The sequence below is a fragment of the Perna viridis genome, chromosome 7 (assembly GCF_037379345.1).
Source record: "Perna viridis isolate PV_CMFRI_1.1 ecotype Kerala chromosome 7, ASM3737934v1, whole genome shotgun sequence".
NCBI classification, from domain to species: Eukaryota; Metazoa; Mollusca; class Bivalvia; order Mytilida; family Mytilidae; genus Perna; species Perna viridis.
The window spans coordinates 28,213,323-28,240,953 of NC_142451.1; the positions used below are offsets into that span (position 1 = coordinate 28,213,323).

At 31.7% G+C, this 27,631-nt stretch overlaps 1 protein-coding gene and 1 long non-coding RNA gene across 13 annotated transcripts in view; both read left to right on the forward strand.

The window, feature by feature from the left end:
* Positions 1–10,573: 10,573 nt before the first annotated feature.
* Positions 10,574–17,178, forward strand: LOC148612146 (uncharacterized). Of its 6 annotated transcripts, XR_015924337.1 has the most exons (4): positions 10,574–10,629; positions 12,906–13,051; positions 14,057–14,163; positions 15,983–17,178. It is a non-coding gene; the product is annotated as an uncharacterized LOC148612146 (long non-coding RNA). The 6 variants fall into 6 exon arrangements; XR_015924334.1 differs by having other exon boundaries at positions 12,906–14,163; XR_015924333.1 differs by lacking the exon at positions 15,983–17,178 and having other exon boundaries at positions 13,821–14,802.
* Positions 17,179–21,474: 4,296 nt separating this feature from the next.
* Positions 21,475–27,631, forward strand: part of LOC148612147 (uncharacterized) — a 34,093-nt gene continuing 27,936 nt past the window's right edge. For all 7 annotated transcript variants that reach the window (XM_088593309.1, XM_088593310.1, XM_088593311.1 and 4 more), the window contains exons 1-3: positions 21,475–21,573; positions 22,462–22,647; positions 25,461–25,532. In XM_088593309.1, the coding sequence (XP_088449435.1) occupies positions 22,463–22,647; positions 25,461–25,532 (257 nt within the window). In that variant the 5' untranslated portion in view covers positions 21,475–21,573; position 22,462. The remainder of the gene's footprint in view (positions 21,574–22,461; positions 22,648–25,460; positions 25,533–27,631) is intronic.

Here is a 27,631-nt window from a genome sequence, read left to right on the forward strand (position 1 = left end):
GGTAGACAGGACGGCAGGTTGACAGGACGACATATAACCGAACAAGTATTCATGAAGACAAGACGATACGCCGACAGGTGGACATATAAAACAAGATGCATCCATATAGACAGTACGAAACGACAACAGATCGACAGGACGACACGCCGTTAGGTCGACATGACGACATATCACTTCAAGAGTTATCAATTTAGACAAGACGGAACGCAAAGGCGTTTTGCACTCCAATATAGACTCTGTTCTTGATGAATTCTGTTACAGATATGGTCTGTCTAACGGGGATGTGTATAGTAAACTTCTTGAGGATATTACATCACATAGCGTTTTACTTTGCAAAGCTGATAATGTAGATTTTAAATAAGACTCGAGCTTTATTTTGAATTTGTGACCGTGTTCATCTATCTGTCTTTATTTCGTTTAGTAAATAAACATGAAAATTTATTTTCAAATAAATATTTCATGTTTAATGTTATAGAATATCATTTATACATCACATTTTATTATGTTCGCAGTTTCGTGTCGTTCTGTTTTATTTGCCGGTGTGTTTTTTTTTGTCTCCTTGTTGTCTTGTGTTCATGTCATGTTGCCCTGTCGACATGTCGTCTTATCGTCCTGTAGACCTGTCGACGTGTCGTCCTGTCTACCTGTCGGCGTGGCACCCTTTTAGTATGTAAACCCTATATTACTTTATGCGCAGTTATGTGTACCTGTTGTCGGGTCGTCCTTTCTTCCTGTTGTCATGTTTATCTGTTTACGTGTCGTTCTGTTGACCTGTGTCATGTCGTCCTGTATACTAATCATCCTGTCGTCCTGTTTACCTTTAATCATGTATACCTGTTGAAGTGTCTTTCTGCCGACCAATCGTCGTGTCGTCCTGTCGTCGTGCAGTCCTGTCGACCTGTCGTCGTGTCGTCCTGTCTATCTATAGGTGTGGCACCCCGTTAGTATGTAAACCCCATAAAACTGTATGTGCAGACAAAACCGATTCACAAAATTTCGGATAAGTCAGCTAGCCAAAATAAATTTTGCAAGTTTTGGCTTAGCTGTGAATGGAATGAATAGAATACTGTTCAAAGAGGTGTATTTGTAGTCTTATAGAATAGTATTTGTTAATGTTTATCATCTGAGTTCAGTGTATTTAAGTACTTCTTCGTCTAAGAAATAGCCAAAACGTGTATAAGGTGTGGCACATGAAGGAAAAAAAAACACAAATAATTTATTACATTAATCAAGTATTTGTACCCGATAACCTTCACAAATAATCTAAGTGTTTGTAAAATTTGCCTTTTTTAAGATATTGGATAGGTCAAATTTAGTGGAAATGCACTATGGAAAAATGGTGGGAAAATTAGATGCTTCAGAATAAACTTAAATTGCTATTCAGTTGTTTACTATATGTATTGAATATATTTGAAGCAAAAGACTAAATTGAGAAATATGATGTGCCAGCCATTGCCTGATTATTACTTGCACAGAATGGTACTTAAGAATCATAAGTGTCTGAAGATAGCAGTGAAATAATTAATTGGAAATGTCTGATCTTTTTGTTTTTGTTTAAACTATAAAACATCTCCAAAAAAAAAAATCATCTCGGCAATTTTGGTCATTTAATAGGATAAATAAATCTGAGCAGCCCCTTCCATCCCAAAAACAAGATTCTGCATGACCATAGAATTTTGACCGTTGGTTTTGCTATTTTGATTTTCACTATAAGCACGGTTTTATTTCTGTAAAAATCTGAATTATAGTTTCTATTTAATTGCAGAATTATACTTATAACCATATATTCAAGTACGTTTTCCCAATTCCTGGCCCAAAATTAACTATGTAATTTTTTTATCTGCATTGCTCACCCATTTTAAAGGTTCAGATAATTGATCTAATAATCCATTTCCATAGTAGTCTATATAGTAACATTCTTAACATTTTGTCAACTTAGCACACTCATGCACGCAATATTAAGAGCATTTATTTACAGAGTGTTTGACTTATATTTTAATTGGCTGACTTCAAAAGTAAGTGTTCTTGATCAAAATACAATGTCTATACGTATGCCAAGGATAAAGATTTATCCATATCCTTTCTTAATCAAATAAGTACATCAAGATTCCTGCTTCAAATTGAATAAAATATCGAGTAGATCATAATCGTAATCGTATGTTAGTTGATTGTTTGGTTTTCATTTAAATGTTACATATTGTATCAAATTAAAAATTTCATTGATTTGTAATACTCAAAACTTGTTCACAAATGCTGATTTATACTTGCTATTGCCCAAACGTTCACAATGTTTTTTTGTATTTTAGGCCAAACTAAAGCCTATCTCTCATTGATTGTTACGTTTTTTTTTGTACTTTTTGTGTAGTTACGATAGTTAGAGGCAATTTTATAACTGTATAAATATTCTTATTTTGCAAAATAGGGTTGAGTGCGATTTTTGCACTATTCCAATTAACATAGTATATTAAGAAAAGATCTTTAAAAACAAATCTTTAACAATTTTTTTGTTGATTCAGACCTTACTTTTTTCATCTCTGTAATCAAATTCGGTAATTCCAATATGAAGTCATCTCACTGAAAACTACCTTGGAACCTTCTAAATCAACGATTTGATAAACCTGACACAACACTTGTCTCTGCTTTTCAACTCATTGAATAATCAAATATAAATGTTAATGCAATGGAACCTTTAAGGATACTTTATTTAAACCCATGCAAATCTACAGCCCTAAGTGGTTGTTTTAGGTTTCAGTGATGTTTGTCACATTTTGTCTTTTGCCGAAGAACAGTAATCATGACATATTGAACACAATGTGGGATACCCAAAATTCCTAAATAAAAAATCAGAATGTTAAAAATGTGTAAAAGATCAGGTCGACGAATGGAAACAAAGGTTGCGCACTAGGGTTTGATTTCCTCCACCTATAACCCTCACTGAAAGGCTGGTGCAAATGTGGACAAAAGGCATGTTGACCCCACGCCACTTTCTATCTATAATGTCATATAGGGTATTTGTGGGTCGATTCAGCGACCACGACGGGGACAAAGCAGCGACCTTTGCTGGTGTGTTGTTATGTATATGCAATGTAACGATATTCTTTTGTTAATTTGTTCATGTAGTAAAATCTTCAATGCAAATGTAATGGATAGTATAGAACAATTTAGTGTTTAAGTACTTAAGTAATTTGTTATGTTTTTTTTTTTTTTTTTTTTTTAACCATCTTTAAAGTGACTCGATGCACAAAAATTTGAGACAGTTATGTGGTGCTATAACTTAGTATTAACTGACGAGAAAATGTAAATAATTGCATATTTAAATTTGTGTTCAATTTACTCTGGCAGACCCAATATAACTGCATGAATAATATGCGTAAAGTGCCCTTTTGAACGGCGAGCATAATACATAAGTACTGTGTATGCTCTTCTAAATGTAGAACACTATGTAACGTTGTTTGTATGGATTCTTGTGGAGTTCAGGTTCATAGACGGTAAATCACAATCAGCGTCGTTGGTAGAGAGACCAATAGAAAATAGTACAGATTTATGGTTTTCTACTATCTCTTCTTTAGAGAGTAAGGTAGCAGTATAGGTCTTATCACTGCTATTATTTTCTACGTCTACATCTGGTCATAAGCATTTGATGTAAAAAGTTTTGCTGATAACATAATGTAGTTTTGGGCTTTGTCTGCTGGTACCACGACATATTTGTCGTGTATAGTAGACAATGTTGTTGCTACATCGGGGTCTTTGTAAACTGATGTAGCATCGGCAATATTTGACCTACTTAAAACTTTCATTCGTTTCAAAATTAAAGACCTCGCGGCCTTTATCCACTCTGACAGAGAATCAATGTCTTCTTGTGCTTGTTTTATCCATTTTTTGCGTAGTCCTCCACGGCATCCATAAGAACTTTAAAGTTATAATTCCAAATTATGGAGCGTGGATCACGGTACTTGGGGCCTTTAAAATGGATATTACACAAAGATTCGTTTTCGATGATGGTTAAATCTCCCGTAAGAACGTGACCGGAAGGACGATATTTGAATGGAGAGTTTTTGCAAGAAAAGTCAGGTGGTCTAGCCTTGAGGTCATCAACCTCGAGGTTTGCAATAGCCTTTTATTATAGCAAATTTTGGATGAAATGAATGAAGTAAATGAGTATGAAATGATTGGTATTGATTTGTCCTTAAATATGACGGGAATTGTGTTTGGTAACGTTTTTGCGAGGGAGCATGTTAGCCATATTAATTCATCTCCACATTTGTTGCGGAAGAAATGATCTTTTTTCTTCATCTTGACTTTTCACAATAATTTAAAGAGTCTGCGGAAAGCAATATCCAAAATGAGTGCAACAAGTCTGTATAGTGATGAGGTAGGGTCAGAATCAGGAGTGTCAAGACTTGTGTTGTAAAATGAGTGAAGTAGAATGACAGGTATATAATAGAATATAATAGAGTAGAATAGAATAGAACAGAATAGAAGTTATGTTTCGGTAGGTAAGGCTATAGGTTGATTTATGTTTCTGTTTTGTTTTGTTTTGTTTTGTTTTTTGTTTTTTGTTTTGTTCTTTTTTTTTTTGGGGGGGGTGTTTTTTTGTTTTTGTTTTTGTTTGTTTTGTTTTTGTTTTTGTTTTTTTTTTGTAATGTCTCATTTTTTACACAAATTGAGGTCGTCATGGCAAACAGACGTTTCACATTGATTTCTCTAAATTAGCTGCTTGAGCTAAATAATTTAAAAACATCCTGGCCTCGTGAGTTTACATTATATGAGATTTTTCTTGACTTTTCCAAACGTATGAAGATCCCCACTACCCTGTTATGTTTATCTACATTTTTCATTTTAATCAATTGAAACACATGTGTATTTGTACATATACTCCTTTGGTTTATTTTGTTTATTCAAATCAAGGACAATTGATAATAGAATTTTCTTATTTACTGTTTCATAACAATCAATGAAGTTAGATCGAAAACAGTGTTTTCATATACATTATGATACTTTGTTATTTCAGTTTAGAATGGTGCTGCCGTCAGAATGGGTATTATACCTTATATTGCACATAATAAACTGCTTACAGATCTCCGTTTCCTACGTTTGTTCTCCTATCTGTTCATGCTCGAATTTTTCATCTAGTCTCATTGTCCGTTGCGAATTGAGAGGTCTAACTACAATTCCAGATTTGCCAAAAAAAGCTACCACCATGTATGTATTAATGTTAACGTAAATGTTGATAATGATAAAATACACATTTCTGCATCATGTGCACTGGCACCCGGACCATGGCGTTCGATTGTAAGTTATTTGTAATTATCTAACAATCAGCCCTTTCAAATTTTGCTTATATTTATTGAACATTAACTATCTTGAAATATACTCAGATTACAGTTAATTTGTACTGCTCGTTTATGTAATGGCTTATTACGCTCATGGTATGTTTATATTTGCAAGGGGCTTATTTGTTAGTGTAATACGTGTAACAAGACATTCATTATTCACTTTATACATCAGTGAGGACTTGTTAAAGTGCGGAAATCAGTTAGATACGGAACTAAAATAACCCAAATGAACTGCTTCGTTGTCTAATATTGTGCTTTTATATATCAAAACTAATTTTACACGGTCGTAAATGTAATGTAAAACTCTGTAGTTAAAGTAATAAAAAAGTATGTTTGACAGATGTCAGTGGTGCATTCTGATATATGAACAGTGTTTTAACCAAGTTGTGGTGAACATTCTTTGGAAATTTTCACTTGATCATTTAAGTTTTGAATTAAGTGCTTATATTTTCAATATAATTATACACTTTCAATTATATACTTATAATATGTACTTCGTTCCTATTTCTTATATTGTATTCGTTCCGGATCATTTTCAAGGAATAATCTAATCACATCACCAAATGAACAGATTTAACAAAAGCTTAGAAAGGGATAATTTTGACATAATATCGGCAATATATGCCGACTCATGAAAAACAAAAGGGCAGTAAAGAGATATCATGTACATCACTGATACGTGAAAACAGCATTTTACATATAGAGTAAATAATAAAATACAAGTAAAATGACATCACATACAATCTGAAATGTATAAGCAAAAACCAAATCACACAGACAATACAAACCATACTAATCACAAGAAATATAATGCATGGTAGCTAAATTCCGACGAAATCTCCAACAAGTTGTTTTATGTGTTATTACTATGGATGTATGTTTTTTTTTGTTTTGTTTTTTTGTTTTGTTTTTTGTTTTTTGGTTTTTTTTGTAAACATCAGAATTTTAATACATTCGTTTAAAGTTTAAATTGATATCTTATTTATTAATCCTATATGATAATAAGAGAAAATGTTCATTTTCAGATATCTGCATGGTAACCTGATTTCTGTGCTTGAAAATGGACCTTTTGATAATCTCCAAACTGCGAGAATTGTGAGTATGTACTGCCTAGAGCCGATGAAGTTCGTTAGAAACTATTGGATTTGCTTTTTTTTCCCTTTTTTTGCCTTTAATTTAAAAAAAAATAAGTGATATATTTAAGTTTTTTTTTAATTTTCTTATTTTTTTTTTATTATAAGATAAATGATAAGAATCATTGCCATGCTAAACTTACAGAAACAACTACATGTATTAATTACAAAATTATCAAAGTGAAAAAAAAATTGGGCAGAAGACAAAATAAATAGTCTTATGGAAAGTCCGTAAAACGAACGGCAATATCAGGGTAATAACCGGAAATTTGAAAAACCACAGTGGTCCTGATTTAGTACATGCATTTCCAAATGAAAGGTGTATAAAGCCAGGTTTATAGCGCAATAACCCTTCCGCTTCCTTTACGGTTCATTTTTTTTCGGTACATTTCAACACCAATAGGCAGCATCAAATTGCCACTAGTCAAAATCGGTAAAACCAGTAGTATAAAGTTTACAGGGGTTATGAACAATAGATAAATGAAAATTAAAAAAGCATAAGCATTTGTAGATCCACGAGTCAAAAAGTCTTACAATTTGTGTGGAATACTCGTCAACCTTACGCACATTATCTTTTTCAATTTTAGTATGTTATCTTTTCAATTTTGTTTTTGAGTTCTGCTTTGACGCCATATACATATTGCAGATACCAGAATAATATGAAATCAAGTAGCAGTCTTTATACTATCAGACAGCAGGTGATTCATGTATGTCAAAAATCTACAAAATTAATTTTTATTTCTAATTCAGATGACAAGTATCAAATTGTCTCTCGGTTTTTGCACTTTCGGGAAAAAAATGTCTGACACGTGTTTCAATTCTTCAAATGTATGTTGTATAGGCCTCATAATGTTAATATAACTGTATTTATTCGAATATGAATTCAGTATTACCTTTGTTAATTTGACAAATCTCTTCATTTTCAGATATTTGCACGGTAACCGAATTTCAGAGATTGAAAATGGTACATTTGACATCTCTACAATCTGCGAAAATTGTGAGTATATACTTAAGTTTTTATCAGCAAAATAATTATTAGACCCATTATCATTGTTAACTTTGACAATGCTATAATTACAGAGACAACTATTATAAAGTTTTCTATATAAAATTACACAGGATAGAAAGCTGCAATACAACAGCGCGATTATTAAGTATTGAAGTGCAAAAAAAAGGTTTTGTGGGAACTGACATTAATATTTACTACTTAATTTTCATTCTCGTCCATCACTCTTATTATTATTTTCTTCCTTTTATATCAAAAGCATTTCATTTTGTGATATTGAACGGTGGTTAATATTTCGCCTATGTCAAGATGCTAATTGGATGTTTTTTGTTGTTGTTTTTTGTTGTTTTTTTTTGTTGTTTTTGTTTTTGTTTTTTGTTTTAATAATTCTATATCTTGACTTATATTTCAGATATCTACATTTCTAATTTCTATGTTACACAGCGGTATATTTAACAGTCTCATCAATCTGCAAACCTTGTAAGTGCATGTATAGCAGCATTACAATAATAAATTATTCTAAATATAGTTTCTACAATGTGTTTGTATTTTCGTCTCTTTAATTCTTTATCGAGACTTATAAGTACAGTAAAACTAGTATTGATTGAGATTACAATACAGTTGTTTTTTACCGCTATATTGCATTTTCTTTAATTCATTTAAGTCATGGTTATATATGGTCTTACTTAGAATGAAATACCGAAACATCATCTAAAATATATCTGAAGTATAAATATCTCTTTCATAAGGAATGGCATGTTTGGCATCTGCATCTTTTTTTTTCTTTTTAACTAATTCTGATAAAATCAAATAAAAAAGGCTTTTAATCTTCCTCTGCAAGTTGTGTTAGTATGAATAACATGAAAGAGAATTATCGAATCTAGGAAAAAGCCTCCAATACAACATGGAATGATTTCTCATAAAGAAACTTAGAAAATCGAAAGTTCAAGGAGTTACCTCTCATTGCCAACTCTAGATACAAGACTATAGAATTTCAACACTAAAAAATAAATTGTGCTGAAGAAAAACCTTGTATACATAGTAGTGTAACCCCATGTACAATGCAAGAAATGAGCCTCAGTGTCTAAGGGGTTTCGGTAAAATATAATATGAAATGTAGTTCGTAGTCAGACAAGTATGAATGTTTGATTGGTGAATTTTGATTAGATCTTTAAAAATTTAAGTAACAAATCAAAATTTCTCTTGTGGTGTTCTATACCCAAGAGTTCTGCTGAATCGATTTCTTTTTTTCAAACGAACTGTGAATCAACTGGGGTTTTGTTAAACACACTTGTCTCGTTAAGGGAACACACGTTCGATCGGACTTCTTCTTACGCACGTGTAGCTTTCATTCGTATTTGTCATTATTCATTAAAGAATTTTGTAAATAGTTTGGAATGATGAGTATGCATTCGTTTTATTTAAAAACTACTCAATGTGTTCAAATCATCCACATTGGCTTTGACGTCAAGATGCCCCATGCAGGTCTGGGTGTCAAAAGAATAGGCCTGCAGCAGCGCTAACCTTGTCGTAAAAGGCGACTAAGCAGTGCTCAGAAACCTTGCTGGGGCTAGGCGCTCTGCTCACAGAGCAACTGGGTTGTGTGCCCTAGGTGGTAGAATGGGGTACCTCTGGAGTGTTACATGCTGGAGTTGTCAGGTCATAATACGGAAAGCCTGACCGCAAACCATAGTGGTGCACCGTGTTGGGAAAGATGCCACGTTCCTCGCAAGTGAAAGAACCCTACTGTAGTATTCGATAGGAGTAGGAACCTTTTTATATTGTGGCAATCAAAATTTGTCGACCCTATTATCCTTGTGTCCCATCCCTTTTTCATTTCTTCATCATCATTTCATGTTCATTTTATCATCTCTTTCGTATTAATCGCCCGAGTATAGCTGAAATATTGCTTCTCGGGCGTTAAACCCCAACAATCAATCAATCATTAAACGTCAAGAGATGAAAAGTTTATTGTTTGATTTGAAACCGCAAAAATCATTAAAAACAATTAAAAATCCTAAAAGTTTCCCCAATTTAATTTTGGATCAAAATGTTGAATAGGAGGTGCACAACAGGGATATGAAATAAAGATTGAATACAAGTATATGGTTCAGAAGGAGTACATGTAACAGATGCTTGTGTTGGTGGGTCCATTTTGTGCAACGGAAGGAAGAGAGGATGGACGGACGGACATCCCAATCACTATATATCTAGCACGTTGCAAGTAGGGGGTTAAGAAATAACCAATGAATACAAAAATACAATTGAATCCAACATGATTCTGAAAACATTTGATATGACTTTTAATGTGTTTAGATGTCGACTAAGATGTCTTTGTGATTGTCATTATTTATTTTTTCCATATGTTATTTACTAATTCATCTATTTATTTCTATATTACATAAATGATAATTTATTTTTAGACATCTCTATAGAAAGAACATTGCTGAGATAAAGGAGGGAACATTTGACAATCTTTCCAAACTGCAGAACCTGTGAGTATTGAAGTCTTGGCGAAAGAGGAAAAGTATGAAACTGTGAACAAGTCGGTTCTCATAGTGCAGATGGGTATACCATTACGATTAGCGAGCTCATAATAATGCCCTTAAAACTTCTCGTAGCAATATTACAGCGTACCGTAATTGGAAGAATTCTTGCACGATATAAAAATCCGCACAAATTCGACTAGCCCTGGCAAAACGTTTGAGTTTTTATATGAAAACGCCATCCATAGATTCTGTAGGAATGTTGTCACAGATGGCGTTTCCAATTTCGTTATCACGTTTGTGGAGTAGTTTAATTATGTATTGTCTCTTTCACTTAGCATAGACATTGATATACTGCTGATATCATAGTGTTTGTAGTATCGGATAAGTGCAATGTATAACATCTTCGAAGCTGTGGTTGTTTAAAAGCAATCTACATCAAAAAGTCAGTCGCAATTTTATATATAAATTTCATGTTTTATTTTAGAACATTTACACGTAAGGTATTCAAATTCATGTTTAACAACCATCATACTGAATAAAAATAAAGCAGTGTATATAATAATCTCTTTTCACAGTCTTTTTTCATTTCGCCACCCTTTTAAATGTTTAATGCTGACATCGATTCAAAGAGGAACATTTAGTATGCTGACTGGTTTGATTAATTTGTAAGTACATTATTTGTTTTAAAGGAATACATTAATATTTTTGGTTCTCCGGCGTCGTTTAACTTTTTTTTGTGTGTTTCCCATCAAGATTATTTATTAAAAAAAATAAGATGCTTTATATCAAACTTTCTACGATACGTATTTTCATTTTGAATTAAAACTTGATGATAGTTCAACAGTTATTTTTATTTAATTTTGCATTCATAAATGTATTTGTGTTCATATTTAACTAGGAGACTACAGAAAAACAATATTACCAATCTTGCCCCGGATGAGTTCGTTCACCTTCAGACTCTCAGTTCGCTGTAAGTATAGCGATCTTTCTGATTTATGATGACAATCTTATATTTACTTACAAATTTAATGTTAGACATTCATTAATTATTTTACAGCTTCCGTAGATAAAGACTTTGTTTGCTTTGCAATAAATTTTAATTCTTCAATATTAATTTCATTAATTATCTAACTCAAATTACAAAATCATGATTTTCTTTTGATTTTGTTTTCAATTCAATTGAATGGTCTCTAAAATTAAGAAAAAAAGATATTTATGTGTGTGTTAATGACTTTAATTAAAAATAATAAATTTATGTCTTTTTTGTCCCATTATTATCTTGTGTGTTTTCTATCTAACAGAAATGTAAACTTCACTTGCATGTAAAATCAATTTGCACAACCTCCTTTATCATATTTATTTGTGACAAACTGTTCATTTTTCACATACAGTTTTAGGGTTACTAACTAATTACTACATCAGATTAAGTGCTACATTTACATCATAATAAGATCTGTAATTCGGTAATTTTGCAGTAAACACGATTATCTCATAGCAAATATGGCTGCTCCCTGTGACATAGATAACTAAGTACAATACAGGAAATTTAACTTGTATTATGTAAAGACTTTCAATATACCCCAAATGTTGAAAAAGGTTTTTATTACATTTAACATTCATAGAAAAAATCAATGTTGTTTCATATATAGTCGGAATTAAACATAAAGCCAATATATTTGCAACTCGCAATTCACCCAGTGACGTGAATATTGCAGTTATAAACAAAAAAAGGCTTATCAAATTATTATGTCTCAAATATGATATTATTCCACAATATTTTCTTTGTGTTATATATATATATATATCATTTCATTACTTTGGCATATTTTTTTGTATTGTTTTGATATTTTTTCTGTCTTATGCTTGTTTGTGTGTGTGTGTGTGTGTTATTGTTTTTGTTTTTGTTTATTTGTATATTTTGTTTTTTTTTAAGAACGCATTATCAAAACCAAGGTGGTAATGTCAAAATGATAGAGACTATTGTAATCATCATCGAGGACAAAATCTTAAGTAAACGATTAGGATGAAACATGCCGTTTGTCTTGTCTTTTCAACTAGTTTTCAAATTGTTTATATAATATTAATATCAAGCTTTAATAAACACATGTTTTGTCGACGTATGCGTGTCATTTGAGCTCGGCGGGCTGTTGGATGTTTCACCCTGTATAATTTCAAACTTTTCGATATTAAATGGCAACAGTGTTCGCTTGAAATCAACTTTCATTGCTTAATGAATGTACACAATGATTTTATTTCATTGTTTTCATGTTTTTGTGTGGTGAATGCAATGAACTAAAGAAATATGTTCATTGGATTCATTCGTACTTTCATGCTGCAATTGTATGCTTTGTTCTTGAGAAGATGATACATGCATTTACCGCTTTATTTCCCCAAAACATAGGAGTCTCATCTGCATTTTAGGGTACCTACATGGAATAATCATGTTTATTTTTACATTCTCTTTATACTTATATTTGATGGTCATGTTGCTGTTTCCGTATGCTGTTATTATTCTTTAAATGAATTGTCTCAATAACATTTTCCTAGGTTTGCTGTACTTCAGCTGTCAACTTTTTTCTCTTTTTTATTCAAAATATTATGGACCTATTTTGCTAACAAAATATTCCTATTCAAAGACTGTTAAATGCATAATCATCGAAAATACAGGTTTTACTATGAATGCAACTTTAATTGGAACCATTAATTATAAATTCACTCTGGTAACGTCATATCAAGGAGTATTTCATAGTAATCAAAATTGTTAAGTTGTACATCGGTTGATGATTTGAACCAATTTGCATTACAAAAATATGCAGCACATCGTTGATTGTAGTTCATACTTTTTTCATATATAATGACTTTTTATATATAATGACTTACAATGAAGATTACTTTCATCTATATATGTTCCTTAAAAACATAAAGTTCTTCTTTATTTCAGCTATCTTGATGTCCTGTGTGAATGCACTATGTATCCGTTGTGGTCATGGATAAAATCAGTTGGAAAATTTCGGTCCAAGATTAAATGCTTTGATAGGCAATACCAGACCTTAGCTAATATGACAACAGACTTCAAATTATGCATAGGTAAAACATCTTAGTCCTTCAATAGTCATAGTGTTTATACACATTATTGTTTTAACTTACAAAGAAAATGGTAATATACACGTAATCTTAAGAGTGAAAAAATATGTTTGCTTGATCGGGTAGTGCATTTTCAGTTGCTTGATTTTTATCACATATGATTATTACTATATCTCAATGGCCTATATGATTCTAACAGTTTTTATATAGCAAGGCGTTGTAAACTTAGAATTTTGGAGATCACGGTAAACAGATAAAAAATTTCTGTGATAACAATATGTTTAATACATGTACTTATAATCAACAACAATCATGATTTGTATAAGTTTCTTAATCGGACAGCCAAGAGTAATGAGCAAACTGATGTGTAGACTTCAACAAATATCATGATTCTAAAAAAATGACAGGGCCATGGATGATCATTTTTTATATCCAACTTGCATGTACTAGTACAATCTAACTATTTGGACAACGGTCTCTTTCCTGTGTTGACACTTCATTCATTTCTTTACTACATCTGTTTGATTTTCTTTTCTTTGTAGTATATTAGTATATTTAGACGTTTTTTCATAGTATATATACACAGTTGTGCGTTTACATATTGTAATCAGAAAAGTAAGATGGACATTTCTTTGTTTATTTGTTTGTTATCCTTGTTCAATCTACGTGTAATTGTTGATGTATATGAATTCTTGACATCTCCTCTTTGACTGAAAAAGCATTTGAGAAATTACTTTAAGCTAATTATATACATATATTATTATATTGCAAGGTATTACAGTGGCATGGTACTCAGCACAATATTAAGTTACCCTTTTGTTATTGATGAGGCATACGATTACATGCTATATGTACAGTTATGCAAAATGGCTATTTGTTTACGCCTACTTTAGTTTGATTTCTATGATAAATACAATATGTATATGTAATTGACGTTATTAACGTTAATTACTATATTTATATAAAATTGATTGGTCTGATGACAATTGATATATGCTTTCCGTTTAGACAATTGTACAGCGGAATAATGGTACTCACTGCATACGTTTACATGTTGTTTTCTTTAAATAGAGCAGTCAATAATTTTGAAGGGATGTAATGATTAGAATAACGATGTAAGTTCACATTGATAAGCTATAATATAATTGAATGAAAATTATCTTTAGTTTAATATGACATAAACATAAAAATGCAAAACAAATTCAGCCTAATGTTTTGATATCTTTTACAGTCATTTGTAGTTAATAAATTCAAATTTACTTTTATGGAAAATTCGTTAAACACTTCAGCACTTATAAGATTATAAGAGGTTTTAAAAAGAAATACGATATGATAGTATGTTTGTTTTATATAGAAATCTGACTTTACTAATTTTATCTCCAAATGTTTGTTTGTTGGTCATAGGGATATTATTTAATAAGACAAAACTTGTTTTCTTTTCTTTATCGTTTTATAGATTACATTGTTTTTTTAAAGGTGCATGATGCTTGATACGCTGTTCTTATAGTAGTTTACAATTTTATGATTTATTTTTGCGTGGCTTTGTAGGTTGTTATTCAAGGTTCTTATTATTTTATTTTTAATTAATTCAGCGCACAGGGAGTTTCCTATTTGGTACTAATATTTTTTTTCATTAAGTATTAGATTCATCTCATTGGTCTTGAAATAATTTGACTAAATGTTAATGTTATGACTAGTGATTTTTTTTTTTTCATATTTTTTTCTTTAGATATTGGAATACATTTGCAGTCATATCCATACTGGAATATTATAAAGCCGATTGTGGTTGAGATCCAATCATATTTTTTTTTAAATATGTGTATTTAATTTGTATTTGCCTAGATGATGTTAATTCAAATGAAGGTACATGTACATGTTCATTAAAACAAAGAAAGATACATACAAAAACAAATTTTCATTTAAAGTACTCCATTCACTTTTACCCCTGCTAATGTTTGGAAACAAGAAAGATATTTGTTTTACCCATTGGAGCCCTAATTTTTAGTAGGACTGGATCATAACTATCACATGACAAACTCTTTCAGGCTTTTATAGAATGTCATGGTACAACATACATACATTTATTATCACTCTTGAGTTACATAGTCAAGTTTTATCTAATTCTTGTTTATGATCCTTATTTCCAAAATGGAAGAGACTATATTTAACAAAATTAATATTAACCCTCTTTTTGTTGTTAGTAGCATTGTTGTAAAAGGGTATACTTGCCACATCGCATAAAGACCTTAAAGCCCTATTCTGGATAGCATCAATATAGGGAAAATTCCTGGTACTCCATATAGCAGGGTCGTAGATTATTACTGGCCAAACAAGCGTATCAAAAAGCTTTGTAAAAGTGGAATACTGGAAACCGTCATGGGCTCTGCTTTTAACAATATTAAAACTCAAAGCTCTACAGGCAGATAGAGCCACTGATTTTGCCCTTTCATTCCATTCTAGAAATTATGACAATAAAAGATCTAAATATTTATAACTATCGACAAAATCAATTATTATACTATCCAATAAAAATGATCTTGCAGTTTGTTATACCGATCGTTTTTCTGACATACACAATCTTGTTTTTTTTTTTGGTAAATTACCTTGCAAATATTTTACAATATTACAAGATTTACATGATTTACTTTCTGCATATTAAATTTGTTTATTTCAATTACGTGATATTTGTATGTAAAATCGATACATATAAGTCGTTTTAGTCAATTCTTAAAGCACATTTCACAAAGCCTTATAAATGTCAAATTATATGTCACACCATTGTCATCCGTGTTAGGTGTGCTCAAAATTACTTCCATACACGTGGTTTTCAGAAGGTCGTTCATTCTCACCAAATTTTCAAGAGGAAAGGACGGAAAAACTCTCCCTCTGTCTACTTTTTTAACCGTATTTGTTGCTTTGTATTTATGACTTCAGCTTAGATCTATGGTAGCAGCACATTAAACAGTTTTCATGTCATTCATGGATCACAGGATGTCGTGCGTAATTTAATAAAGATCGATTTTAAACGCCGTTAATGAACAGCAATTCCAGTGAAGATTAAATTCATGGCGCAATTTACAATTTTACTGTTAGATAACCATCAGCTATTCATTAAAAGCGTCATCATTGACATGTTGGTTTAATGTTGATCGAATGTAATCTGTTATTATTGGTCACTTATACCTTACCATAGTTAAATACACACAACTGTGTGTGTGCAACAATGATGCTTATTTAATTAAACGAACTCTTACATATGTAAACGCTTTTGCTGGTATTAAAAAGTATGTAAAATAATACACCAACTATTGAACCTATCTAACATTAACTATAAATTACTCTCCTTTTCAGCAATTTAAACTAAATCATCTGCGTATGAAAGTAAACAAATCGTTTCACTTTCAACATCAACACCAATATCTGGTGCTTTCATATTTGATATTATACTGTTTATAAAAATATTAGATAATATTGGTGATAAGACACATCCTTGCTTACGACCAGATAGAAATAAGGATTGGTTTTTTTTTACAAATATTGATACTATTAGTATGCTGTAGATAAATGTTTATGTATAGCCTCTCATAATTCTATTGTTGAATATTTGCATTTTATCTGTATTGTGTATATAATTTTATGCAAGTGGTGAGACTTTAACAATAAGATATTGAATCTATTATAAAAGATTAATCAAGAGAACCGAGGGTGACAAGACAGTGAAAATGGACACACACAACAAACACATGAAACAGCAACATCAAAAAACGCACAAAAGAACAAAAGCAAATGAGCCAATGGGAGCATGAACAGTGTGCTCAAGTAGGGTAAGCGCCCTCTGCCCCTCCAAAAACACCCGTCGAGTTGTCCACACAATGTCATGTATCATCTTGTGTTAAGTCAAATCATGTTTACGTCAACTGGTTATTTTAATGATTTTACTATATTACATGTATACTAAGTCCAGTTTCTTGAACTACTATTCAGGTTATCGCATGAAAACCAAGTTTCTAGGTACGATGCCAACAAAAGTGCCATATTATCATCCTATCATTTGATAACACATTAACGAAGTCATAAAAAAACTAAAAAGGTTTCATATTTCTGAATAAGAAATTAAAGCCGTACCAACACACAAATGCATACACATTTACAAACACACAATATATATATACACACATATATCGTCATCAACTTCATTTGGTTTTTTTATGTTATGTATTGCAAGTTTGTGGTAACATTCAAATGTAACTCATGGTTCTGTTTGTCTGTTTTGTGATAGAGTAATCAAAGAAACCACAATTCGAGTTTTAACTGAGATTATATATATTCAAAGACAAGACAGGGAAAATAGACACATACAACAAAAATATGAAATAGCTAAAATTTCAACTTGAACAAAGAACCAAAAGCAAATGAGCAACCCAGACACCACTAAAAACGGAGACCATTGCCTAGGTGCACTGGTGAAGTAAGCGTAATATGCCTTTTTGAAATCACCTACCAAAGTGAAATTTACATACTCAGTCTATAGAATGCATCTCTTGTAGATTTACATATACTTATTACTGCATAAATGTACCAAATATCAAATTTTAAACAGGTTTGAATATTACGCATCATATTCATTTGATTGAAACAAATATAAAGACATTTAGTAAATAATGATACACGAGGCAAGATATGTAAATATATTTAATAGCTTAAATCGATCCCTTACTTTTACAATTTTCACGTATTGTTTATGGTCTCTTTTTGTATTATCATCAGAAACTTTGTTCGAATCACATTCGAAAACTATTTTAATTCCATGCCGAGACATTAACATACGATAACGACGTTGAGTTACGAAGAACTGCCTTTTCAGTGTATGATGGATCAGTCGACAGGAAGGACTGTATCCATTTTACTGCATCTTTTAATATGCACTCATCGCTCGACTCCTTATGTTTGTCGTACATGTACCAGCTGTACATGTAGAAACACATTTGGTCTTATGGTCTTTTGTGCTAATCTGAAACATCCTACTATTCTTGCTGAGTGAAGCTTACTTAGTGTACGTATGAATGAATGAATGAATGAATGAATGAATGTCTCGTTTTGAAGAAGGAGCCATCACAAAACTTATTGAAGTTGTATATACAAAAAGGGTTATCCTCTCGGTTCGTGACCAATACGCTAATGAGTATCCGATTTATAACATAAAGAATTGTGAGTTAGGCTGCATTATGATAACAATGGTTGCTCAGAATTACAAACAATGGTTACAATCGAAGATTATGTGCGCAATTCACTCATATTCATAATATAGATATATAATTATTTCGTCGATAAAAAGAGTATTCAAGGAAACACAAATTCTAGCAAAAAGCAAAAGATGGTAATCCTTGGACAAAGACCAGACATTGAAAACAGAAACACACACCAAAGAACATAAAATTACCAGAATAATATGTACAAAGCAACAAACGTAAATAAGCAAATCGGATTCAACTAAGAACTTGGAGCATGGACCAGGTGCACCGGTATGGTAAGCGTCCTCTACTTTTTCTAGAAATACCCACCGAGGTGCTAAGGTGCACTAATGAAGTAGCTTATTTGTATTTAGTTTCACGTGGTAAACTACATGTTTCAGAAACCTTAATTCTAATCAGATGTACGAAATATTCAAAGGTTCATATGAAAAATAATTATCCATTGAATATTAAGTCTCTCTTTTTTCTTTAATAAAAATAAAAGCGTTACTTATTCCCATAAAAATAAATAAAGATAAGCTTGCTACGAACAAAATACAAAATAAACACCAGTTAATATTGTATTTGAAATGAAATAGGAAATTTCAGATTATTACTTTTAATCTTATCTAGTTAAGATCTGTTTCTGTACAAAAAACATGTAGATAACGCTAGCTTGCCCATACATACAGCCGACCTATATTGTACCCATTAATAACGGAAAATTAATAATCAACACCGTTTGCAATCGATAATTATTTGTAGTTAATTCATTCAAAACGCCGTTTTATATGTATTACTTTAGAAAATTATCGTTATCTATAGGTTAGCAGGTAATAACTATAGGTTATCGAAATGAATTCATAGAAAGCGGAATTTATTCATTGCTACACTTCGACAAATCCAATTGGGTTTACATCTGTCATATGTACTTCTTCTTTCGTGATTGAGTGATTCCGTAGACTAAGATAGGCTTAGCTCTACCGGTTTTCAAAAAACACACGTGCATCAATGATGAACCCAGTCCAGACGAGTAAAACACGAATGTAAGATGCATCAAATCTTCCAGGGTGCCCAGCTTTGATAATTAATTTAACTTTTACGTGACTATAAATAGGGTCGAGTGTATTGTTTCTTTCTGAACAAGAAAATAAATAAATATCCGCAGTACAATGACAAAATACAATGACGCAGGCGCTAGGGTTCAGGGGATAAATCCTTGTTTTCATACATCTAAATACAGATTTAATTTAACATCATATATACAAAGTAACAAAGGCAAATGAGTAACTGGGAGCATAGACCAGTTGCACCGTTAGGGTAAGCGTCCTCTTCTTTTCTAGAAACACCCGCCGAGTTGCTCATAAAACGTTCAGTCCGGGGTAGAAAAACGAGGAAAGGAAAACTATGACCCGATGAATAAATCAGTTTTCTTGGTGCAGATGGATACATCATAACGATCCACGAGTTCATGATGACGAATATAAAACTTCTGTAGTGATGACTTCAATCTTGTAGCAACATAACCCTATTCCAGGAGCCTATTTGTTAGAGTTCTAGCGCGATACAAAAAGTCTGCGTAGTTTCGGCAAGCTGTGGCATAACGAATGAGTTGTGATATGAACACTCCATACGCAAAAGTCATCAGGTTTGGTCAATAGTTTTCCTTTACCTCCGATTGCTAAGTATAGGTCTAAAAAATAACTTTTTATATGGCAGATGTAACATGTAAGAGGACAAAGTTGCATTTATTGAATTATATATTTTATAAATGATTATGCCTGTTATAGGTTTACGTTAAGTAGGATTATTTTTTATTTTTTTTTTATTTTTTAAGCTCTAGCATAACGTATGCGTTCTGAACATCCATACGTTAATGATCGATTAAAGTTTGATTTACATACATAAATACATTCTGATTGTGTACTAAAACAAAAAAAAACTAAATATTTATACCATTTTTTACAATAATAACTTGATATCAGAAAACTAAAATTATAAAACCAAGAATGAATAAAAAAAAACAATATGAAAATACACGCCATACGCAAAACAAAAGTAATACATATTTGCATTCACCTGGAGCAGAGATGAAGATTTACTACTTGTATTTAAACTTAAATGTATAGAAATAGGTAATAACTTAAAGTGATAGCAATGAGCCGAGGAATGAAGTGTTACTATTTTAAATTATTCACCTTTATGTATCAGTTGTTGCTTTTCAACTGATTTGATATATTGATATCAATATTGAGAACATAAGACTTATGTAGTTATTGTCATTGTATACGAAACGTTCCGCAAGTTTTACAAACTTATATACGAATGAAATTGTAAATGAAGATTAACTGAAATCACAGCTAATACATGTACCACTTTAAAATGGTAAATGTTCGTATCAAATTAAAACGTCTCAATGAAATTACCCTTTATTGTCTCCTCAATTACACAGATATGTTGATGTACAAATATTTTGTTTTAGATATCGTGCATACACAATAATGTATAAAAAGTCGTCTTCATAAATAAATGATTTATCAGATGAGGGCAATTCCCACTTTATTATTATCGATAGAAGTTATCAAAAGTATCCATAGGTGTGCTATAGAGGTAGGTAGGAGTGATACGGGTGATAGACAAAGGGGCATGTTTGAGTACAATATATTTTGTCATATACCTAAACTGATGCAATAAACTTGATACTTTTAAGACCACTTCACAAATGACATGTTTGTTGTCACTAAATGCCAGAGCTTATGTACTCGTATTAGTCTAAAATATTACTTTTCGTAAGAATAAGGCATTTCGGAAATTTTGAAATGACACATTTAGCTCCCAACATCATTGAAAAACTATTATAGATATATGTGATCATTAGCAAAGTTTTTTGTCTGTTATTTTTTATTATAATTTTTTGTATGGTTTTGTTTTTGGTTTTTAGGGGTTCATTTTCCCTTAATATGTGGTAAATCAGGTTGTATACGCGTTTAGAATATCACAGCCATGTGTTTCTATTAAACTATGTTTCACGCGCTGCTTGATATCTACACATATTAGTACTATACATGTAATAACAATAAACTTGCAAAATTACCAATCAAGGACCACATAACAAGTAATATTCTTTTTTTTTATTTATGGTCATTTTACAACACTGGTTATATTATTAAAATATATGTTACGATACATTATGCAATAATTTAAGGAGAACAGTGTGTCGTAAATTCTTCAGTAACTCAGTTAATTTTCAAAGACATTAAATATCAGGATGTACTAATTACTGGAAATTTATACGTAAGTAATCATAGTTTGTGTTTAACATGAAAGCTTTCGTTTGTTTCTTTATAGATTTTTCTAGACCGAACGCTCCTGAGAAGCATCGACATGATAAATAGAAGAGTTAAGTTAAACAGAAACAAGTGCATAAATAAACTTGACAGTTCACTAGGATTCTGATCACTGATAAGTCCAAACATTTTTTCAGATATTTTTATATAAATTCATCGAAGAAACTCTTCTACCATAAATTGTATATAGGTGAAGAAACAGAGTATAGTATATATTCAAGTTGCAAATGTAGCGCAGCTGACACAAAAAACCGTAGTTAGTATCAAAACGTTTGTAGTAAGAGCATATCAACGATAAATTTGTAATGGTGTTTGTTCGTATTTTAAAACCTAACTTGATTTTATTTGCAATAACCTTTTAAGTAATTTTTGTTCAGAGGAAATTAAGTGTTTTCTACATTTCGTTTTATATTATATAAAATCAATTTTTGATTATTGAATTAACATTTTCATAAAATAAACGCATGTGATTATTTCGATCAACATGCTACAAGAAAATCTGGCTAAAGTTTAAGTGCCTTACAAATGTAGTTAGAATAAGATTGAACTAGATGGTGTGTACACTCGTTTACCAAACACAAATATGTGTAAATGTACATATCAAAGTCAACCGATCTTTTGTTTTTGTTTTTTTGTTTTTTTTTGTTTTTTTCGTTTTTTTATTTCTTCGTATTTGTTTTTGTTTTTGGGTTGTTTTTCTTTGTTTTGTATTTTTTTGTTCTTTTATATTAAGTGTAACTGATAATATAACTACTAAAGGTTTCTTCACGGCTTAGATGCGATTTATAATGGAAGCACAGTTGATAAATATATCGTGATAAGTTTGTCGTTTTAGAATGGTTCAGCTTGGAAGAAAGAAATTATACTTTATACTACACATGATAACATGCACTCAACTCTCTGTGTCTTACGTGTGTCCTACCAGCTGCTCATGTTCGAATGTTACATTTGGTCTCCGTGTCAATTGCAACGACAGAGGTTTAAATGCTGTTCCAGATTTGCCAAAAGAAGCTTACGAAGTGTATGATTTTAGTTGTTTTTGTTTTTGTTTTTTTGTTTTTTGTTTTTTGTTTTTTTGTTGGTGTTTTTTTTTTCAGAAGGGAAATTATGTTGTGTGATTGTTTTGGGTTATTGTTGACTTAAATTTTTCTTCTTGTTATTGTTGATTTAAAGGTCGTTGTTATAGTCAAAAGACGTTTCCTATAACCATGTTGACTTTGCGGAATCGTCAGTCGCGACCCGGGTAGCTAGGTTGGCCCGGTACGTGCCGGAACTGCTTATTTTGTGACGTCAGAACAAACAGTGCTTTTGCTTGGACTTGAGAAGGAAAACTATTCCGTCCAAACTATTGTCATCAAAAATCACTTCTTTAAGTGGGTTAACGTAAGCGTACGTACAATAAGGGCCTGGTTGCAATATGTACATTTTATTTTATGACATTATTTCGTCTCTCATAATAAATTATCGTAAATTTATTACTTGAATTCAGTCAATCAGTGCCAAATATTTCGAAAACTCGGGAAAATTCTAATTCCCGTTACACTTGTGACAAAGCTCGGAAATGCGTAGTTCCAACAACAAGAGCTAGAATATGGTTTTAAAAACATCTTTAGAGTTTTTTTTTGAAATGAGCATGTTTAAAGTTTTATTCTGTTCATTAAACATTCTATCTTGAATCTTGAATATGTATTTAATTGACTTTACCGTTTGCTATTACGTGATGGTTTATAAAGAGTATTGTTAGTACAGTGCAATACCCACTTCTCATTTTCTTCAAGCATGTCCAAGCCAAACCATATTAGAATGATTTAAATGTATACTCTTTTTACCACACTAAATGTCATTTCTGAAACTTTTGTAAAAACTGACACTTTTTTTCGTAGCCTTACACTAATTTTACACCATGTCATATTAAATACCTTTGTTTATTCGTCCTCTGTTATCTTAGTAAAACTTCCAAACCTTATTCACCTTGTATAAATACCAATGGGAAATATCTTGTCCATGGGTTTTAACCATAGACATGATTTAATTCTTAGGTCAAGTACTATGTTAATTGCACGACAATTGGATCGAAAACTAGCCCATTCTGAAATTTGACAAAAACAGAAGTGCTTAGCATGGTTTTGTGTGGCAAATCATATCAACTGTCTTACATAACGTTATGGTCCTTCCTCATGCCTCATCTTTCTGCTGATTATAGAATTAATGAAAACCTTGTGTTGATTCGAATGGTTCAGGAACTGGAACACCGATCGACAAATTCTTTTTTGTTTACAATTTCCTCTCCAGTAATTTGATACAACATAACAGCAAATTGCTCGAAAATCATTATTTATATTTTCAAAGTAGTTCTTATTGGAATCGTCAAAAAATAATCATGAGTATAATTGAACATACGTTAGGCTATGAAGGAGCTGTCATTTTGGTATGATTCTTACAATCAATTAAACTTAACATTGCTATGCAAATTCGTAGACCCTGGCAGGAATTATCGTCTTTATGCAGATTAAGTTTTGTATCTGGTTTGACATTTCTGATGTTGAAATGCAATCAATATGTAGAATCAAAAGTCATAGTATAATTTAAGATGTCTACTTGACCCTTTAGACTATAATTCTTTAATTAAATTCCCTAATTTTTGTTCGACGACAAACATATCGAGATTGTATAAGAGACAGCATGAATCAACTATACATTATATAACAACCTGCCTGTCATTCATCATCATCATGGATTGCATTAAATAAATAACAATCTTTACACATGATCAATTGCTGCCCTCAATACTATGATAAAAGTGTTGACACTTTAGTTACTGTCCGTTAGTCACCACATCCTAGACATGTGTTCATTATTTTTGGAATTGGTCACAAACCAGTCGGTCGAATAGAGATTCGATTATGGAAATTTCTCGAAATGTGACGAGTTTTATGATTATAGACTCTTATTTTTCAAAGAGATATTTTAGAGTCATTCGGCATCTGTGTCATGACGGAAATTCTACCTACAGTCTCTCAAATACTTTCGCATTTGTTATGTAAGAACAACGTTAGAAATGGCCCAACGTCGCTTTCGACCAAAGTGATTTTAAAGATAATGCGATACAATCACATAATAACGAAACGCCCTTCCCAATTGTGACCAGTCAGCGAGTGAGAGCTCTTATCCTTCTAACAACTATAGCTATTTGTCTCACACCTGTCAGGTAGTTTGAAAACGACTGAGTGTTAGAGAAAAGATCAGTCAAAATCACTTTCACTTTTGTCTTCCCAGATGAAACTATTTTCCTAATTGAAACTATTCCTGCTCCGCGAACGGCATCCCTCATGTTGCAAGTGAAAATTATTTGGTAATAGTCTAGCAACATTAAAAGAGAAACCTAACGCGAGTCATAGAGAGTAACCGCAAAAGACAATTTACATTTGGGCGATTTTTATCACCTCGACAAAATGATTTACATCAAATAAATATTGCAGAAATGTCAGAACATATTCGAAATAGACAAACTAGATTGAGATACTGAAACAGTCACTTTAAAATATGACACATTATTAACTTTATATTGAAAATTTCAAGAGTTTGATCTTGAACTTGTTACAAGAAATATATTAAAATGATATGTTCAGATCATTTTGTATTCATTTCAAGAATTTTACATACCAAGAATTATTGCAATTCAAAAAGGAAATGTATCATTTGTTCAATAAACGTTTTTCATAAAATGCAGAAGGCAGTATTTCCCCTTATGGGTTATTAACATGTAGGTTGATACACATTTTATATATTTTCTTGCAATACATATTTCTTTATTTAACATTGTTCTATTTGCAGAAGACTCTATAATAACAACATTTCGGTCATACAGAATGACACTTTTTCAAATCTTCACGAACTTCGAATCTTGTGAGTATTTTAATGTACCTAGTATCAATAAATTATTAAGAGTAGTAAATGGTGCTAATTTCGATTGATTTGATAAAACAACCTATCGGATATGAATATTTTAAAACGAGCATGTGTTTACTAATTTCAACACTTAGAAATCGATGGTAAAGGGAAAATATTGACTAAACGTTTCGACAAACGTGATGACATTTCATTCAAAATTGTCAACTTTCCTTTCATTTGTGGCAACATTCCTTCAGCACCTGCGTATGGAGTGTTCATATCACAACTCATACGTTATTTAAGAGCTTGCCGAGACTACGCAATTTTTTTTGTATCGCGCTAAAATTCTAACAAATAGGCTTCTGGAGCAGGGTTAGTTCCTACAAGATTGAAATAATCACTACAAAAGTTTGTCATGAACTCGCGGATCGTTACGGTGTATCCCTCTGCGCCATGAAAGTTGATTTGTTCAATGTGTCATAGTTTTCCTTTCCTCTTTCGTCTACCCCAGACTTGACCTTTTATGAGCAACTCGGCGGGTGTTTCTAGAAAAGCAGAGAACGCTTATCCTACCGGTGCGCCTATCCATGCTCCCAGTTTTTATTTGAGTCCGAGTTGCTCATTTGCTTTTTTTACTTTGTATGTATGATTTTAGTTACATTATGTTCTTTGTTGTGTATGTCTGTTTTCCATATCGGTCTTTGTCCCTAGATTACATTCTTTTGATTACCGCTATAAATTATGTTCCCGTGATTACTCTTCCAAATTATAAAAAAAAACTTGCCATCTTACAGAATTTATACTAGGATATGATGACTCTACTTCTATCGTTCTTCGGTCGATAAAACCGAATCATTAAATAATTAGAATCAAAATGCCCTAGGGGATTCATTTATTTTTCAAATGTATCTTATCTTTATCTCAACTGTTGATTTTAACTGTTTGTACCCCTCTGCTTGACTATCTGTTCATTCACTCATAAGCCAGACTCCTTTGTTTACATGTTATGTACGTTTGAAACAAGCTGAGGTTTTTGAAATTACGGACAATGAGAGGTCGATCAGTCTCATTTCTTGACACACTTTTACAGATCATAGTAGCGTCGACACATTTAAAATATGAAATGTTAGATTTGTTGTGACAACATCAATTCAGCTTGTTCGTGAAGAAAACCCTTTGACTGAGGTCATTCTAAAGCAAGTCTAAAGTTATCACTCCAAACGTATTGCGGTCCACATTTGAACATCGTTAATCGTAATGGTTTTGTCTTCCTAACCATATAAGCAAATATGTTTATAATGAGGAATTTTCCCTCTTTTATAACACGGACCTGGCACCATATGAGCAACTAATCTGGTGTTTGATAAACTGGAGGAACTTAATCTACTGGTTCATCTGTTCCATGTTCCCTGAATATAAGAGAGTTACGGGTTGCTCATTATTTTGTTTCTGTGTGTATTTGTTAGTTACTTGTAATTTGTGCTATATCTGATGTTTACCCTTGGGTTATGAATATCATGTTTTAAGGATGTCATATTACTCATAAACATTCGGATTTAAACAATGGTTTATGTTTCTAATTGTCAAAAATAATCATAAGAAATCTTTGAAACTCCAAACCACGCTTTTGTGTTATTCTGATTAATACATACCAACGGTTAGTATACAGTCTGAAAGTAACATCGAACACGTTTTACGAGGCCAGTGCGTGATGATAAGTATTATGTCAATAAAAGAACCACAAGAAGTCCAGGAATTTTTACACTAGATTAGTGTGTGACCTGTCAATAACTTAACGTACAAAATGATTCCTATTCTAAATGATTAAATGGTAAATGCGAAGAAGTATCATTTAAAGAAGGAGGGTTCTCTGAAGAAACAGAATCTCTCCGAAGTTCGTACCTTCTCAAAAATGTAATCCACACAAATTAAGAAATTTGGAAATTTCAATTTTGGATCTCCTGCTAAATGTCAAAACTCTTTACAACTGCGGCGTTTACTTAAATTCACGTCACCGCATGATTTAGAATACACGCATTAATCGATGGATGGGAAAATTTAAAGTTGATTTTAAAATAATATAATTCTTTGAAAGAGTAATCAAGAGAACCAAG